Source organism: Lactuca serriola, chromosome 8 (genome assembly GCF_051521515.1).
Source record: "Lactuca serriola cultivar US96UC23 chromosome 8, Lser_US96UC23_V15, whole genome shotgun sequence".
NCBI classification, from domain to species: domain Eukaryota; kingdom Viridiplantae; phylum Streptophyta; class Magnoliopsida; order Asterales; family Asteraceae; genus Lactuca; species Lactuca serriola.
Genome location: NC_136415.1, coordinates 261142913 through 261159524, shown reverse-complemented (window position 1 = coordinate 261159524; position 16612 = coordinate 261142913). Strand labels below are relative to the sequence as shown.

The window sequence follows — 16612 nt, the reverse complement described above, 5'->3', positions numbered from 1 at the left end:
CAACCCAAGACCATTGCCTCAAAATGCATTGGTTAGACCTTCCTATTCACCACCAAAACCTCACTACCAACACCCGCAACCACACTATCAATCCAAACCACACCCTCCACAACACCAACAACCTCCTCAATCCTAACCAAGTAGTTCCGGAATGTCCCTTGAAGACACTGTCAAATCCCTAGCCACTAGTACCCAACAATTCCAAAAAGAGACAAGGACTAGTATCTCTAACCTTGAAGCACAAATGGGAGATATAGTTACATCCATAAGCAAGTTGGAGTCCCGTGGTAAAATCCCTTCTCAAACAGAAAAGAACCCAAATGTCAATGTGGTGACCTTGAGAAGTGGCAAACAAACTGGAGAAAGTAGTTCAAAGAAGAAGCCAAGGGATGAAGAGGAACAAATATAAGTCATTCCCATTGTTAAACATTCCTTTACTCGATGCAATCAAAAAAATTCCTAGATATGCAAAATTCTTGAAAGAGCTTTGCACCAACAAGAGAAAGTTGAAGGGAAATGAGAAAATCTCAATGAACGAAAATGCACCCGCAGTTTTACAAAGGAAGCTTCCACCTAAGTGCAAAGATCCAGGAATGTTTACGGTTCCTTGCAAGATTGGAGATGTCACTTTTAGTAGTGCCATGCTTGACATTGGTGCTTCTATTAATGTCATGCCCTATTCGGTGTATGAATCATTGAATGTTGGTCCTTTAAGTGAAACCAGTGTCATAATCTCTCTTGCGGATAAAACAAGTGTCTTTCCTAGAGGTGTTTTGGAAGATGTCCTAGTGCAAGTGAACCAATGGTCTTCCTGGCGGATTTCTATGTGATTGATCTAGATGAACAAGTGTCCTCAAAGTCGGGTATAATTTTACTTGGGAGACCATTCTTGAAGATGGCTAGAACAAAGATTGATATGTATGTGGGAAGCTTAACAATGGAGTTTGATGGCGAAACAATAAGTTTTAACATTTGTGATGCTATGAGATGTCCTAGTGATGTTTCCACCTTGTGCTTTATTGATGTTGTCAAAGCATTAACCCAAGAGTTGTTCGAGTTGTCTAATGGTGACATGTTGGAGATGTTATTGAGCAAAGGATTTGATTGTGGTAAATTAGCCAAGAAGTTAAAACTCTACTCATAAGATCCGAAAGTTGAAAGATTGGTTAACAATTTAGAGATCAAGAAAACCACTCAATTTAGTGTGAACAAAATTGAATTACCTCAAACTCACACAAGATTGCCGCCCTCCCTTGTCCAACCATCGGAATTGGAACTAAAGGTCCTTCCTCAACACTTGAAGTATACTTAGTTGGGCAAAAATGAGACACTTTCGGTTATCATATCGACCCATCTAACCGAATTTGAAGAAGAGAAACTCCTTAAGGTGTTGAAGGAACATAAAGAAGCCATGGGATGGACGATTGTGAATATTAAAGGATTGAGCACCTCCACTTGTATGCACAAGATCTTGATGGATGATGAATGCAAGCCGAGTCGAGACACGCAAAGAAGGTTGAATCCGCCAATGATGGAAGTGGTCAAGAAAGAGATTTGAAGCTCCTAGATGCGGGAATGATCTATCCAATCTCGGATAGCAAATGGGTGAGCCCGGTGCAAGTAGTATCGAAGAAGACGGGGATCACGGTGGTCGAGAACAACAAAGGTATGATGGTCCCCACCCGCGTGTAAAACGGGTGGAGAGTATGTATTGACTACTACAAACTCAATGCAAGCACAAGAAAATATCATTTTCCATTACCTTTCATTGACCAAATGTTAGAAAGGTTGGCCGGAAAATCTCATTATTGTTGTCTAGACGGGTACTCCAATTTTCACCAAATCCCAGTGGCACCGGAAGACCAAGAAAAGTCAACCTTTACATGTCCATTTGACACTTTTGCATATCGGAGACTATCATTCGGATTGTGTAACATCCCGACCACTTTCCAATGTTGCATGGTTAGTATCTTTTCAGAATATGTTGAAAATATAATTGAAGATTTCATGGACGATTTTACGGTATATGAAAACTCCTTTCAAGAGTGTTTGACCAGTCTCACCAAAATTTTGAAAAGATGTATTGAAACGAATTTGGTTTTAAACTTTGAAAAATGTCATTTTATGGTGAGTCAAGGTCTTATTTTGGGTCACATGTGTTAAATAAAGGAATTCAGGTAGATAAGGCCAAGATTGATGTTATTCAAAGCTTACCTTACCCGACTTGTGTTCGGGAGGTTCGTTCGTTTTTGGGCCATGCAGGTTTCTACCGGAGATTCATCAAGGACTTTTCAAGGATAACAAGACCAATGTGCCAACTCTTGTAAAAGGATGTTGATTTCGAGTTCAATGAGGCGTGCAAAGAAGCTTTCGACAAGCTCAAAGAGTTGCTTACATCCATTCCCATCATGCAAGCACCAAATTGGGATCTCCCCTTTGAGATCATGTGTGATGCAAGAAACTATGCAATAGGAGCCGTTTTGGGTCAAAAGAATGGAAGAGTCTCCCATGTGATCTACTATGCATCGAGGACACTAGACAATGCACAAAGCAACTACTCTATCACGGAGAAGGAGCTATTGGCCATAGTATTCTCTTTGGAGAAGTTTAGGCAATATCTACTTGGCACCAAAGTTATTGTGTATTCGGATCACGCAACTCTCAAGTACTTAATGACAAAGAAAGATGCAAAGCCAAGACTCATCCGGTGGATTTTACTATTACAAAATTTTGATTTGGAAATCCGGGACAAGAGTGGATGTGAGATCTTGTTGCCGATCACCTAATCCGGATCACTTCAAATGAGACTCCTCTCCCATTGCGGGACGAGTTTCCGGATGAGCATCTCTTTTCCATTACTCAATCTACTCCTTGGTATGTCGATATCGTTACCTTTTTGGTCATGGAAAGGTATCCCAACACATTCACACGTGCTCATGAATTTGATTGTGGGGGACATTTTGGACCTAGCCGGACCTTGAGAAAGGTCCTTGAGTGTGGACTATTTTGGCCAACCATGTCACACGACTGTTACTTGTTTTGCAAAAGTTATGAACGGTGCCAAAGGACGGGCAACATTTCGCAAAAGAACCAAATGCCACAAAATCCAATCCTTGTTTGTGAAAATTTTGATGTATGGGGGATTGATTTTATGGGTCCATTTCCCGTCTCATTTGGCAACTTTTATATCTTGCTCGTGGTTGACTATGTTTCTAAATGGGTTGAGGCCAAAGCCACATGATCGGATGATGTCAAAACGGTTATCGACTTTTTAAAATCTAATGTCTTTGTGAGATTTGGTGTGCCTAGGGCTTTGATTAGTGGTCGAGGGACGCATTTTTGCAATAAGATGATGGAGGCCTTGCTAAAAAAGTACAATGTGACCCATTGTGTCTCTACCGCCTACCACCCTCAAATGAATGGCCAAGCGGAGGTTTTGAATTGTGAGGTGAAGAGTATTCTTGAGAAAACTATGAACCTAACAAGAGAGGATTGGAGTTCGAGGCTTGATGATGCCTTGTGGGCCTATCTGACCGCTTACAAGTGTTGGATAAGGTGTCTAAGTCCATAACTATTTCTGGTCAGTACTTGACCCGACTCGGCATGGTCCATTTGGGTTGCATGGCACCATGCAATTGGATAGACTAAATGAGAGAAATAACACTTGGATATTATTAATATATTATAAGTTCTAATATATTAATAATATTATTTAATTAGTTTGATCAAGAATTAATTAACTGATCAAAAGATAACTAATTAAATATATGGGTTGATTATTAAATCATTCATATCTTGTATAGTGGGCTAAGAGGCTCCACAGATTATCAAGTTGGGTTCCACCCATAGGATGCTCCATGGATGCTCCATGGGAGTTACAAACCCATGGGTTATGGAAATGAAGAGTCATGACACATTAGGGTTTACATGGTGTAACCCTAGATGTGTCAACACTATATAAGAATACCATTCTCCACCAAAATCTGCTACACATATGAAACAAGAGGGCTAGGCCGATTTTAAGAAGTGTGTATCCTCTCAAAAGTCTTTCCAAGAGAATTTGGTGTTGTGTGAAGCATTTGAGGCAGCACACTTGGGGTGCTAGGCTCACAAGGTTTCAAGGATCATAAGCAACAACAAGGTAAGTTATTCTATCTTTCATTCAAGTTAAAATTGTTCCCCGTGTATGCTAGATAGGAATATAACCTTGGAATTCAACTTTGCATGATAATTAGACAAACATAGATCCAAGGTTATTAGGGTTGCATGTACACTTAGGAAGTGTTAGAATGCTCAAAACCCATCAGTGGTATCAGAGCCTAGGCTTGTTTGTTTGTTATTTGTGCTAAAAAGTTGAAAAAAGTCGAAAAGCTTGTTGTCTGCCTGATGAACTCGCCGAGTCCATGGGGGGACTCGCCGAGTTCACTTGTATCTTCAACCTACTCGCCGAGTCGGAGCCTCAGAATGCAGATTTTCGACTTTACTTGCTGGAAATGGACTAGAAACATTACCGTAAAATGTTTTGGTACTTGAAAACTGATTTTAGATGGAGTAATGTCTTTCCTAATCCATTTACAACAACTAGTTATCAAAGTTACAAAGTTTTAAGTGTAATTTTGATTCATGATAGTGTTCATGTTCATGTTCTTGATCTTATGATGTTTAGATGATCATAGGAATTGTTTGTAACCTATGTGGTAGATTAATTCTTGATCATTATGTGTTTTAATGGAGTCCATAACTTGTCCTCAAGTTATGGAAAACCAAAAGTCACTTTGCTTTAAAACCATTAGAAGAACACATGGGTTATAAAGATGAAGAGTTGTGACAACTCGAAATTTCCATTATGTACAAACTATATCACTTCAATAGAAGTTATAGCAGTCACTGTTAATTTTCAGACTTTTTCGCGTAGTTTGAGTAATTCAGGGTTTACACTTCAGGAAATATCAGGAGAGTGGGTGCACTAGGGTTTTGTGCAACACTATTATTCCACCACTCTATTATATTAGAGATCATTTCAGGAATAAAAATATTTTTTGCCAAAAATGTCTCAGGACTATAAATAGATTTTTGAACCAAATTCATTCATTATTCACATTTCCAACTAGAGAAAAGCCATTTTCTCTCTCACGGATCTTCGGGTTTTTATACCAAAACATGAGTAACTCTTTCTAGTAGTGTTAGAATGCTTATTATGTGTTTATAACATGATGTAGAAGGCTAAATCACTAGATCTAGGAGTTTACTCCCCAAGGTGTTCTTGGGCGGTAAACTCCCGAAACAAAGCCGAGACCGACCCTAGTGTTATGCAACTGCTTTAGACTCATATGTATGTGTGTTAGGGACAAGAAAACAACCAAGAATCACCCAAGTTTGGGAGTTCACGGCCCAAGAATTTCTTAGGCCGTAAACTCCCTTTTCAAACTCAAAATGGTGTTTTAAGGCACCTAAAGCTTTAAGACTTTTGTCAAGACTAGTTCCCATTTAATCTAAGGCCTTAAGCACATCAAAATCACTTATCAAAGTGAGTTTACGGCCAAGACTTTGTTCTTGGGCCGTAAACATGAAAGAATGGCACCAAAGTGTGCCTAATGTCTTCATATGCTTGGAATAAAAGCCTAGAACTTATACCACCTATGATTGAGACTTGAAAACAACAAGAACACCATTCCAATGGAGTTTATGGCCGTAAACTCCAAAGGAAATGGCCTTAGGTCTGTAAACTCCTAAATGGAGTGTTTCTATGCCTTAAACCCTTTCAAGAATTGAACCACCAACTTGGAATAATTCTAGAAATCATTTGGGACTTCAAAACACACAAATACCCCATGGTTGGGAGTTTACGGCCGTAAACTCAAGAGTTTACAACCGTAAACTCCATGTGTGTTAGTATATGAGGAGTAAACTCATATATGGGGTCCTTTGGAACCCTAAACACAAGTACCTTGTCCTACAATAGCTTAGATGCAATCCTTAGGGCTTAAAACACTTATATAAAGTGTTTATTTTGTCTAGGATGTCTTAGCTTTATCAATTAGTAACTTAAGACTAATTGAGTGCATATATGTGTGATTATATGTTCATTAGGATCATAGTGTGTGTACAAGTCCTCGCTTGACACCTAACCATCCTATACCGTTCAGTTCATCCCAATCACCAACTACAGGTGAGTTCATACCCCTAATCAATGTTTTAAATGATTTTAAATGCTTTAAAGGGGGGGATACAAGTAGAAACAAACATGTTATTAAATCATTGATAAGCATTGTATAACTGTGTTTGTCATTTAACAGATTTCACATACTACAAAATGTGACGCAAGAAATGGTTTTAAATCTTAAAAACACATTGTTATCGAATGTTTTACCTTTGAAATGTATATTAAAATGACATCAAGTCATTGTTAATTATTGTTCAAAATCCATAAGATGTCTTACAAAACCATTTTTACACTCTTGAACTAATGCATGTACACTTATATTCTTATATATGTATTGATGTTATAGTTTACAACTTTCATTTAGTTTTTCACACTCTTGAGTAATAAGAGTGTATAAACCTACTTGAACAACCAATTACCTTCCAGTAAATTATCACAGGGATAATTTGGAGATATCAAACATAATTCCTATTACAAGGAATCACACAAGAGTCAGTTCATTCATGAGTCTATACCAGTACATTACCTGATACATGAGTACATTTACATTTGATTACATGATACATGAGTACGTTTACATATACTTACATGATACATGAACACGCTTAAATGAACGCATTACATGAGTACCTTTACGTAGATACACTTAACTGTGTACATTAACATGAATACTTGTATCACGAATTGCGAGGATGATTTATTAGTACCTTCTGTGTAAATCTTCCTGCATATCCCTAGTACCTCGGGATACCTAGATGGGCCTCTATCCCCAGTACCTCAGGATATACGTACGGGACTAACCATTCCGGAACCCATCTGTTAGCAACAGTGGGTGATGAACATCTACGAATGCCTACGGTTATTACTTATACTAGGAGTACCTTTACAGGGACTAACCATTCCTCCGCCCTGTTGCTGCTACATAGGACAAGTGGACAATCTTCAGATGTTTATTAGGTTATATATGTTATGTTAGCCCTAGTACCTCGGGATAACAGTTATATTCGTCGTGTTAGCCATAATACCTCGGGATAACACTTACATTAGTGATTTTTCCTGTTTACTTTATTTTGTGATACCTTCACATAAACGATGAGTTAGACTAAGTACTTTAGTACTAATCAACCAAAGGAAAACTATCATTTTACTTACAAAACATTCGGGTCTTGGTATAAGACTACATTGTCATAACAAAACATTCGGGCCTTGGTAGAAGACTACATTTCATACTTATAGAAAATAAGGGTTTTTCTAGGGATTTCATACTTACATCAACATTTTCATTTAAAGGCTTACATGGCCTTCATAACAGATTTTCATAAGCAAGACAACGACACTTAATTTCTTATGAATTCACCAGCTTTAAAGCTGATACTCGCTTTCAAAATAACTTGTATTCTCAGGTCAGCAGTAGACAGGACGATGACCAGGTTTTGAGAAGACGGAGCAGACAAGTCTCGTCTTTTATTTTGATTGTATATTTTTGGTGTCTTATTACAATGAAAGAACACACATGTATTAAAACATTACTTATAATGCAATGGATGATGTTGTTGCTTGTTTATTATATTACACTGTTGTAATACTGTACATGACGTCCTCCACCCCTGAACGTTTCCGCCGTTCGTGGTTTTGGGGTGTGACAAGAGTCTTCATTTTTAATACCCTAATAAACTCATAAGTTACAAGAAATGAAAAGTTTTGAAAGTTTACAAAACTTGCCCTCAAGTTTTGGAACAAGTAAAGTCATGTTAAAACTTTAGTTCCAAACCCTTTAGAATTTTAAAAGTTAAAATTCTACCCTTATACTTATAATATTATAAGTTAATATATATATATATATATATATATATATATATATATATAAGATTAAAGTCGTCTTACCGCTAGTACGCCTCATTCATGAAGCCGGTCTATAAGGTGGGTATAAGGTTGTTGCCTATAAAATGGCAACTTAATGGGTGTCCACTCTCACCCACCGCTTGCTTGACTGGTGGAGGGTCGTTAGCCGAACGGGTAGGACAAGGACTTATAAATTCTCATTAAAAGTATGATGAATATTATAAAGTAACTAAATGTTTTATTAAATTCCCAATCTTAGTTACTTTAGGAAAAATGTGAATAAGGTGCTAATCCATGAAATTACACTTTACACTTTGTTTAAATCGTTGGTGGAGCGTGTGTGGTTAACCGACACACTAACTTGGACTTAACAAGGTAGGTAAAGGGTGACTTAAGGTTTATTATAGTATCGGTGGAGCGTGTGTGGTTTACCGGCACCTCGATTGAGTGATAAAATTGAAGGGTACCAAGTGATTTGCATGGTTACTTCACACCTCGTTTTGTGATCCTCGGTATCCCATTCACAAAACTTGGAGGGCACACTCGAGATTGAAACATGCCTTTGAAAAGTTCATTGAATCTCAAAATAATCTAGGAATTTCTAAGAAACCAATCAAAAAACCCAATATTAAATATTTCGGTTTTCGTGGTGGAAATTGGTGAATCGCCATTCACCTACCTTTCAAATATGTTATAGCTTGGATTACGGCATACCTCTTCTAAGTTATAATATATTGTGATTGGATCCTAGCCTTAATATTACATTTGGGTGTTTTATTAAGGACTCTCTTAATATCTAAACTAATCTTGTCCTCTTCCTTCAGATGTCTACAAACAATGATGCTTCTGGCTCTAATCCTAATGGCTCCTTTACCCTTATGAACTTGTGTGGGAAAGTCACTTTTGATGGATCCAACTTCAATGAGTGGATCAGAAACATCAAGATGATTACCCGCTACGAGGACAAAGAATATCTCCTTGACAAGGAGCTTAAGGAGATTAATAAGACCACTGCAACTCCCCAGGAGATCGCTGACTTTCAGGCACATGAAAGGGATGCTACCAAAGTGGCATGCATCATGATGGCCACGATGACAGCGGAACTCCAAAAGTCCTATGAGGATTTCTACCCTTATGAAATGCACCAAGATCTGATGGAAAGATACCATCAAAGTGCACGACAAGAGAGGTATGAAATCATCTGCTCCATGATAACAACCATGATGAAGGACGGGGAATCTGTCACGAGCCACATGCAAAAAATGCAAAGGTATGTGGATCAATTGCTGAAGCTTAATGTGAACTTCCCTGAGGAGCTTGCAATAGATATCATTTTGCACTCCTTACCATCGTGCTATGATCAATTCCGCATGACATTTCACATGAATAAGGAAGAGGTCACACTCAGCAAACTTCAGGGACTTCTCAAGACCGCTGAAACAGGTCTTAAGGGGAAGTCGGTTGTTAACACTCCTACTCCAAACTCCACTCCGGTTTTGGCAACCGGGAAAAGTCGAGGGAAGAAGAGAAAGAGATCATCAAAGGGTACCAAGGCTCGGACCCTTGATGGCTCTTCTTCAAGTGGAACCAAGAAAGGTTTCGTCACTCCTTCTTCTGACCCAAAAGAGGCTGAATGCTTCTATTGCCATGAAAAATCACATTGGAAGCGGAACTGCCCAAAATACCAGCAAGATGTGAAGGATGGGAAATTAAAACCCAACCATGCAGGTATTTACACTATCTTATCTAATAACTCACCCCATTCTAACTCTTGGGTCCTTGATACTGGTTGTGGTATTCGTATCTGTTCTGATTTGCAGGGACTAAGAAGAAGTGAGAATGTGGAGCAAGGAAGAATAAACTTAATTGTAACAACGCAAATTTTCAAACCAATTTTTCATTTTAAAAATAAAGTATTTTCATTCAAAACAAGGCATAAACAATTTAAGTGTCATGTCAAATACAAATTGTCTAAATCCCAAGATCGTAAAAACATCCTTCAGTGTGTACCGATCACGCCGGCGCCTTCCCACGGTCCTCGCTAGTACCTGAAACACATACATAACAACTGTAAGCATAAATGCTTAGTGAGTTCCCCAATATACAACTTACGCACATACGCCTTTCCAGGCCCTGACCTTCCGGTCCATGTGTCTCAGGGGACTTCTGGCCCTGCTGGGTAAACCTTAAGGTCCTACCCACGCCGACCTTCCGGTCCATAACACAACGCCTTCCGGCCCATAACATAATCGCCTTCCGGCCCATAACATAATCGCCTTCCGGCCCATAACATAATCGCACATATAACAAATAACTTACCACATATAGCATACATTTCGCATATAATACCTGACCTTCCGGTCACACAGTCAATCCCTTCCGGGTACAGTATAGTGAGAAGACTCACCTCGTGAATACTGAAAGCTAGCAAATCCTGAAATCACTCGTGCTCGATCCGCCGAGCTACAACCTCCCTATAACATCATATATCTCTTATTAACACTTTTATCTTCTAAGTTTAACTGCCCCTAAGAAGTCACACATAGGTCAACTCTGGTCAACGGTCAACGGTCAACGGTCAACTTGACCGGACTCGGCGAGTGCTAGAGCGACTCGGCGAGTCTAGACGTCCTCCAATCCTCTAAGATTCCCCTTCTACTCGTCGAGTATCCTCCTTGACCCGACGAGTTACTCCTGGAAGAATCGCGGGGCCACCCCGACTCAACTCGCCGAGTCTGAAGAACAACTCGACGAGTCCCAGTTATTCTTCAAGCTACTCGCCGAGTCTGTTCATCGGACTCGGCGAGTCCATGCCATGCAACCGCTCAAACTGCTTCCTAAGGTCAGAACTGCTCCGACCATTCATAGGTCTGGCCTTCCTAGACTGATCCATCACGTAAGGTCCTCATTTCGGTGCTCATGATACACCCCAAGACTTATAATTTACCTATTGACCTAAGGCATAAGGATTCCAATCCAAAACCTTCATCAATTCCCGAAATGCACAGGCATGGGACATTCTGGACCTCCAAAGGTCCCAATACAGGGTTACAATCGTTTGGGGGACTAGGGTAACATTCAATCTAGCCACAAAAGGGTTCCATAAACCCTAATTCCATAAACACATCAACATAGCAGAGTATACTCGAATTCTTACCTGGATGATGTACTCTCTGTGTCCCCAATCCTCAGAACGTGACTCCCTTGCTGTTCCTTTAGCCAAGCCCTTCTCTTCCTTGCACAACAACTCCTTCAAAGTCACCAATGGCCTTTAACCTTGCTCCAGATGCACACAATCGATTTAGGGTTCCTCTCCGAAGGCTAAAATGAACAATGACGGCCAATAAGTCCCTTTTATACGTCCCAAACCTGAACGGTTAGGGTTTTCGCTAAACAGCGCAGACTCGCCGAGTCCATATCTGGATTCGTCGAGTCCAGTCGCGAACCCGCGACCAGGTCTGCGATCCTACTCAGCGAGTCTAGGCTCCAACTCGCCGAGTCCCCTCTTAAAACACCCCAAAAACATAATTTTAACAATACCTGAGATTCCGGGCTGTTACATTAATCATGGGTAATAGGAAAGCTTTACCTGTCACCAAGATTGGAGTTTATACTTTATCGCTAAGTAGTAGGTTTAGTTTAGATTTGAATAAGTGTTGTTATTCGCCAGAAATGGAAAGAAATATTATTTCTTTTCATGCATTGTATAAACAAGGTTTCACCTTTTCATTTGATAATAAAGTTGGTTCGATTAATGCTTTCTTTAATAATGTTCTTTATTTTAAAGCATTACCTTGTGGTGGCGTGTATGAAACAGTATCTGTGGTTGATAACTTAGGAAATAATGTTTTGTGTATTGATTTTGTGAATAATAAAAACTTGGATAAAGCATCACTATGGCATTGTCGTCTTGGACATATAAGCAAGAAACGCATAGGCCAACTCCAGAAGGATGGAGTCTTGGAGTCGTTTGACCTAAATTCAGATGATAGTTGCGAATCATGCTTACTTGGAAAAATGACAAAGTCACCCTTCATAGGTTCTTATGAGAGGGGTGAAGGTTTGTTGGACCTTGTACACATGGATGTGTGTGGGCCCTTCAAACATGCCACAAGGGATGCTAATCGTTATTATTTGACTTTTACTGATGATTACAGTAGATATGGATATGTCTACTTAATCAAGCATAAGTCAGAGACTTTTGAAAGGTTTAAGGAATTTAAACAGGAAGTCGAGAATCAATTGGGCAGGAACATTAAGATGCTTCGATCCGATCGTGGTGGTGAGTATCTTAGTTCAGAGTTCCTTGACTATCTTAGGGAATGTGGGATTGTCTCACAATTGACACCTCCCAGGACACCACAGTTGAATGGTGTGGCTTAGAGGCGTAATCGAACCTTGTTGGATATGGTCCGTTCCATGATGAGTCGAGCTTCGCTACCAATCTCATTTTGCGGGTATGCCTTAAAGACTGCCGCCCATATCCTTAATCTAGTCCCTACAAAGAAAGTTGCCAAAACTCCTCATGAGATGTGGACTGGTAAAGTACCTAAACTAGACCACATCAAGATTTGGGGTTGCACAACTTTTGTGAGACGCGAGACTCATGATAAGCTCGAACCTCGAAGCGAGAGGTGTATTTTCATCGGCTACCCACAACAATCCTTTGGTTACCTCTTCTACAGACCTAGTGAAAATGTGGTCTTTGTAGCTAGGAGGGCTTTCTTTAGAGAGAGAGAGAGTTCATAAGCCAAGGAAATAGTGGGAGGCAAGTTAATCTTGAAGAAATTCAAGAGTCAAACGGTGAAGGAACTTCAAACCTTAGCACTCAACTTGAGGAGGAAACTCCTGTTGAGCCAATTAACAAGTCTGTACCTCTGAGGTGTTCCACAAGGGTTAGGAATGCTCCTGTGCATTACTATGAATTCCATATTACTACAGAAGGTGATACACTTATCAATGATGAGACACTGATAGGTCTAGATAAACCTAACAGTTACACGGAAGCCATGGCAGGCCCTGAGTCAGCAAAGTGGAAAGAGGCAATGGACAGCGAAATACAGTCCATGTATGAAAAATCAAGTTTGGAACATGGTTGAGAATGTACTAGGTCGTAAGACAGTAGGGTGCAAATGGATCTTCAAGAAGAAGACCGACATGGATGGTAAAGTACACACTTATAAGGCTCGACTGGTTGCAAAGGGCTTCTCTCAAATTCCTAGAGTGGACTATGATGAGACCTTTTCTCTAGTAGCCAAGATTAAGTCTATTAGGGTTCTGTTAGCCATAGCTGCATTTCATGACTATGAAATATGGCAAATGGATGTCGAAACCGCTTTCCTTAATGGAAAGTTGGCTGAAGATGTTTACATGAGTCAACCAGACGATTTTGTCAGCAACGAGTACCCTAATAGAGTGTGTAAGCTTGAGAAATCCATTTATGGATTGAAGCAAGCACCTCACATATGGAATCTTTGCTTTGATGAAAGGTCAAGGAATTTGGCTTTTCTAGGAGTGAAGATGAGTCTTGTGTGTATGTCAAGGCTAGTGGGAGTATAGTTAGCTTTATGGTATCGTATGTGGATGACATACTACTCATAGGAAATGACATCCCAACTCTGCAGAAAGTTAAGTCCTGGATTGGGAAGTGTTTCTCTATGAAGGACCTAGGAGAAGCTACTTATATTCTAGGGATAAGGATCTTGAGAGATCGGAGTAAAAGACTAATTGGACTTAGTCAGAGTACCTACTTGGATATGGTGCTGAAGAGATTCAGCATGCAAGACTCCAAGAAAGGAGAGTTACCCATCCAGAGTAACGCCAGATTGAGTAAGACACAAAGCCCTAGCACTGAGGCTGAGATAGCAGAAATGAGTCGAATACCTTATGCTTCGGCTGTAGGTTCGATCATGTATGTTATGACGTGTACTCGAACTGATGTAGCCTTTGCCCTGAACATGGTTAGCAGGTATCAGAGGAACCCTGGCAAGGTACACTGGACTGCGGTAAAGAATATCCTCAAGTACCTACGGAGGACTAAGGACTGGGTCCTTACTCTTGGTGGGAGTGATGACTTGAGAGTTGTAGGGTATAGTGATGCTAGCTTCCAGACTGATAGGGATAATTTCCGCTCTCAGTCGGGCTGGGTCTTTACCCTAAACGGAGGATCAATTTCTTGGAAGAGTTCCAAGCAAGAGACAGTGGCTGATTCAACTTGTGAATCAGAGTATATTGCAGCTAGCAAGGCGGCAAAGGAGGCGATATGGCTGAAGAACTTCATTGGAGACCTTGGAGTTGTACCAGCTATTAAAGAGCCAATGGAAATTTTCTGTGATAGTGAAAGCGCTGTTGCCTTAGCCAAGGAACCAAGGGTTCACGGGAGATCCAGACACATCGACAGAAAATACCATTTTATCAAACATCGAATAGAAGAAGGACTCCTCATGGCAAAGAGGGTATCATCAGATGAGAACCCAGCAGATCCCCTCACGAAGGGACTGACTCGGGTTAAGCATCTCCAGCATGCTCGGAGCATAGGGCTGAAGGATGATATTAGATTTAGTAGTTAGATAACCTCGAAATTTGTAAAGTGTAATTGACATTAGATGATGAATAAAGGTGTTTTATTTATGAGTAAAGTGTTGCTATCTCTTGTGGATCGTTTACTATATTTCTTTTGCATGTTTTGACTTCCAGAATAATTTTGTTTGGTATAACATATTATTCAAACCTCCACAGTCGGTCATATGTCGGAAGTAGGTATGAATCAAGACTGTCATGATTGGTTGCAGAGCTCTACGGTGTTGGACAAGGCTACAACAATCATGAGTGCTCATAAGTTCTGAGCATTGGACTCAACCCACGCTCACTGGAATAACTTCATGGAATTTATCTCGAGTGATCGTGAGACGGTAATATCATATAAGTCTTCAAACCTAGAGATATGATTTGTTACTTACAAGTTGGTTATGCATTGATTGTACAAAAACGCATTAGTAACTCGATGTTATAAAACGTGCTTTTGTGTATAATTCAATGAGTGGTAGAACAAACATATGAGTCGAAGTTTATTTGTTCCTTCTTAGATTAGAAGCTGATATCTGGGCCCCTCGATGATTTTGTTTTGACCTATGTATCGGGCCCGGACAGAACTAAGTTGATGTGTTCCATTAAGTTCTTTGTCAAACGAATGGAAATCGGGAAACAAACTGCTGGACAATAAGTAAGACATTGTTCCATGTATTTGTCCGGCTGATATCTAGAACAGATGATTATATGATCACTTATCTTAAATGGCGTATCAAGATCTTCTCAGTTCCGAGAGACCTTGAAAGAGCTACGATTGCCGGTCGGTTCCTGAAGTACTGGAGTTATAGTTATTAGACTTATCCAAGTGGGAGACTGTTGGATAAGGTGTCTAAGTCCATAACTATTTATGGTCAGTACTTGACCCGACCCGGCATGGTCCATTTGGGTTGCATGGCACCATGCAATTGGATAGACTAAATGAGAGAAATAACACTTGGAGATTATTAATATATTATAAGTTCTAATATATTAATAATATTATTTAATTAGTTTGATCAAGAATTAATTTAGAATTAATTAAGTGATCAAAAGATAACTAATTAAATATATGGGTTGATTATGTAAATCATTCATATCTTGTATAGTGGGCTAAGAGGCTCCATGGATTATCAAGTTGGGTTCCACCCATAGGATGCTCCATGGATGCTCCATGGGAGTTACAAACCCATGGATCATGGAAATGAAGAGTCATGACACATTAGGGTTTACATGGTGTAACCCTAGATGTGTCAACACTATATAAGAATCCCATTCTCCACCAAAATCTGCTACACATATGAAACAAGAGGGCTAGGCAGAGTTTAAGAAGTGTGTATTCTCTCAAAAGTCTTTCCAAGAGCATTTGGTTTTGTGTGAAGCATTTGAGGCACCACACTTGGGGTGCTAGGCTCACAAGGTTTCAAGGATCATAAGCAACAACAAGGTAAGTTATTCTATCTTTCATTCAAGTTAAAATTGTTCCCCATGTATGCTAGATAGGAATATAACCTAGGAATTTAAATTTGCATGATAATTAGAGAAACATAGATCCAAGGTTATTAGGGTTGCATGTACACTTAGGAAGTGTTAGAATGCTCAAAACCCATCAACAAGACCCTGATAGGAATGTCTCCATTTAGATTAGTTTTTGGAAAACCATATCATCTTCCTGTGGAATTGGAACACCGTGCATTTGGGTGGTCAAGCAATGCAACTTCAACATTGATGAGGCGGGAAGGCATAGGAAGCTTCAACTTCAAGAGTTGGAAGAATTGAAAAATGACTCTTATGAAAACTCGAGAATTTACAAGGAGAAAACGAAGCTTGTCCATGACAAGTCCAGTACCCACAAGCATTTTGAGTCGGGACATAGGGTTTTGCTTTACCACTCGCGATTGAAATTATTTCTCGGAAAATTGAGGTCAAGATGGATAGGTCCATTTGTTGTGCTAGAAGTCTTTGAGCACGGAGCGGTTAAGATCCAAAGTGAAGAAACGGGGCAAATCTTTAAAGTCAATGGGCATCGTTTGAAACCTTTCA

The 16612-nt window shown here is 39.8% G+C and overlaps 1 protein-coding gene across 1 annotated transcript; it reads left to right on the top strand.

The window, feature by feature from the left end:
• Window positions 1–389: 389 nt before the first annotated feature.
• LOC145068060 (uncharacterized) lies at window positions 390–830 on the top strand. Its single transcript, XM_079015051.1, has one exon. It carries the CDS (start codon window positions 390–392, stop codon window positions 828–830), a length of 441 nt encoding a protein of 146 aa, XP_078871177.1.
• The last annotated feature ends 15782 nt before the right edge of the window (window positions 831–16612 follow it).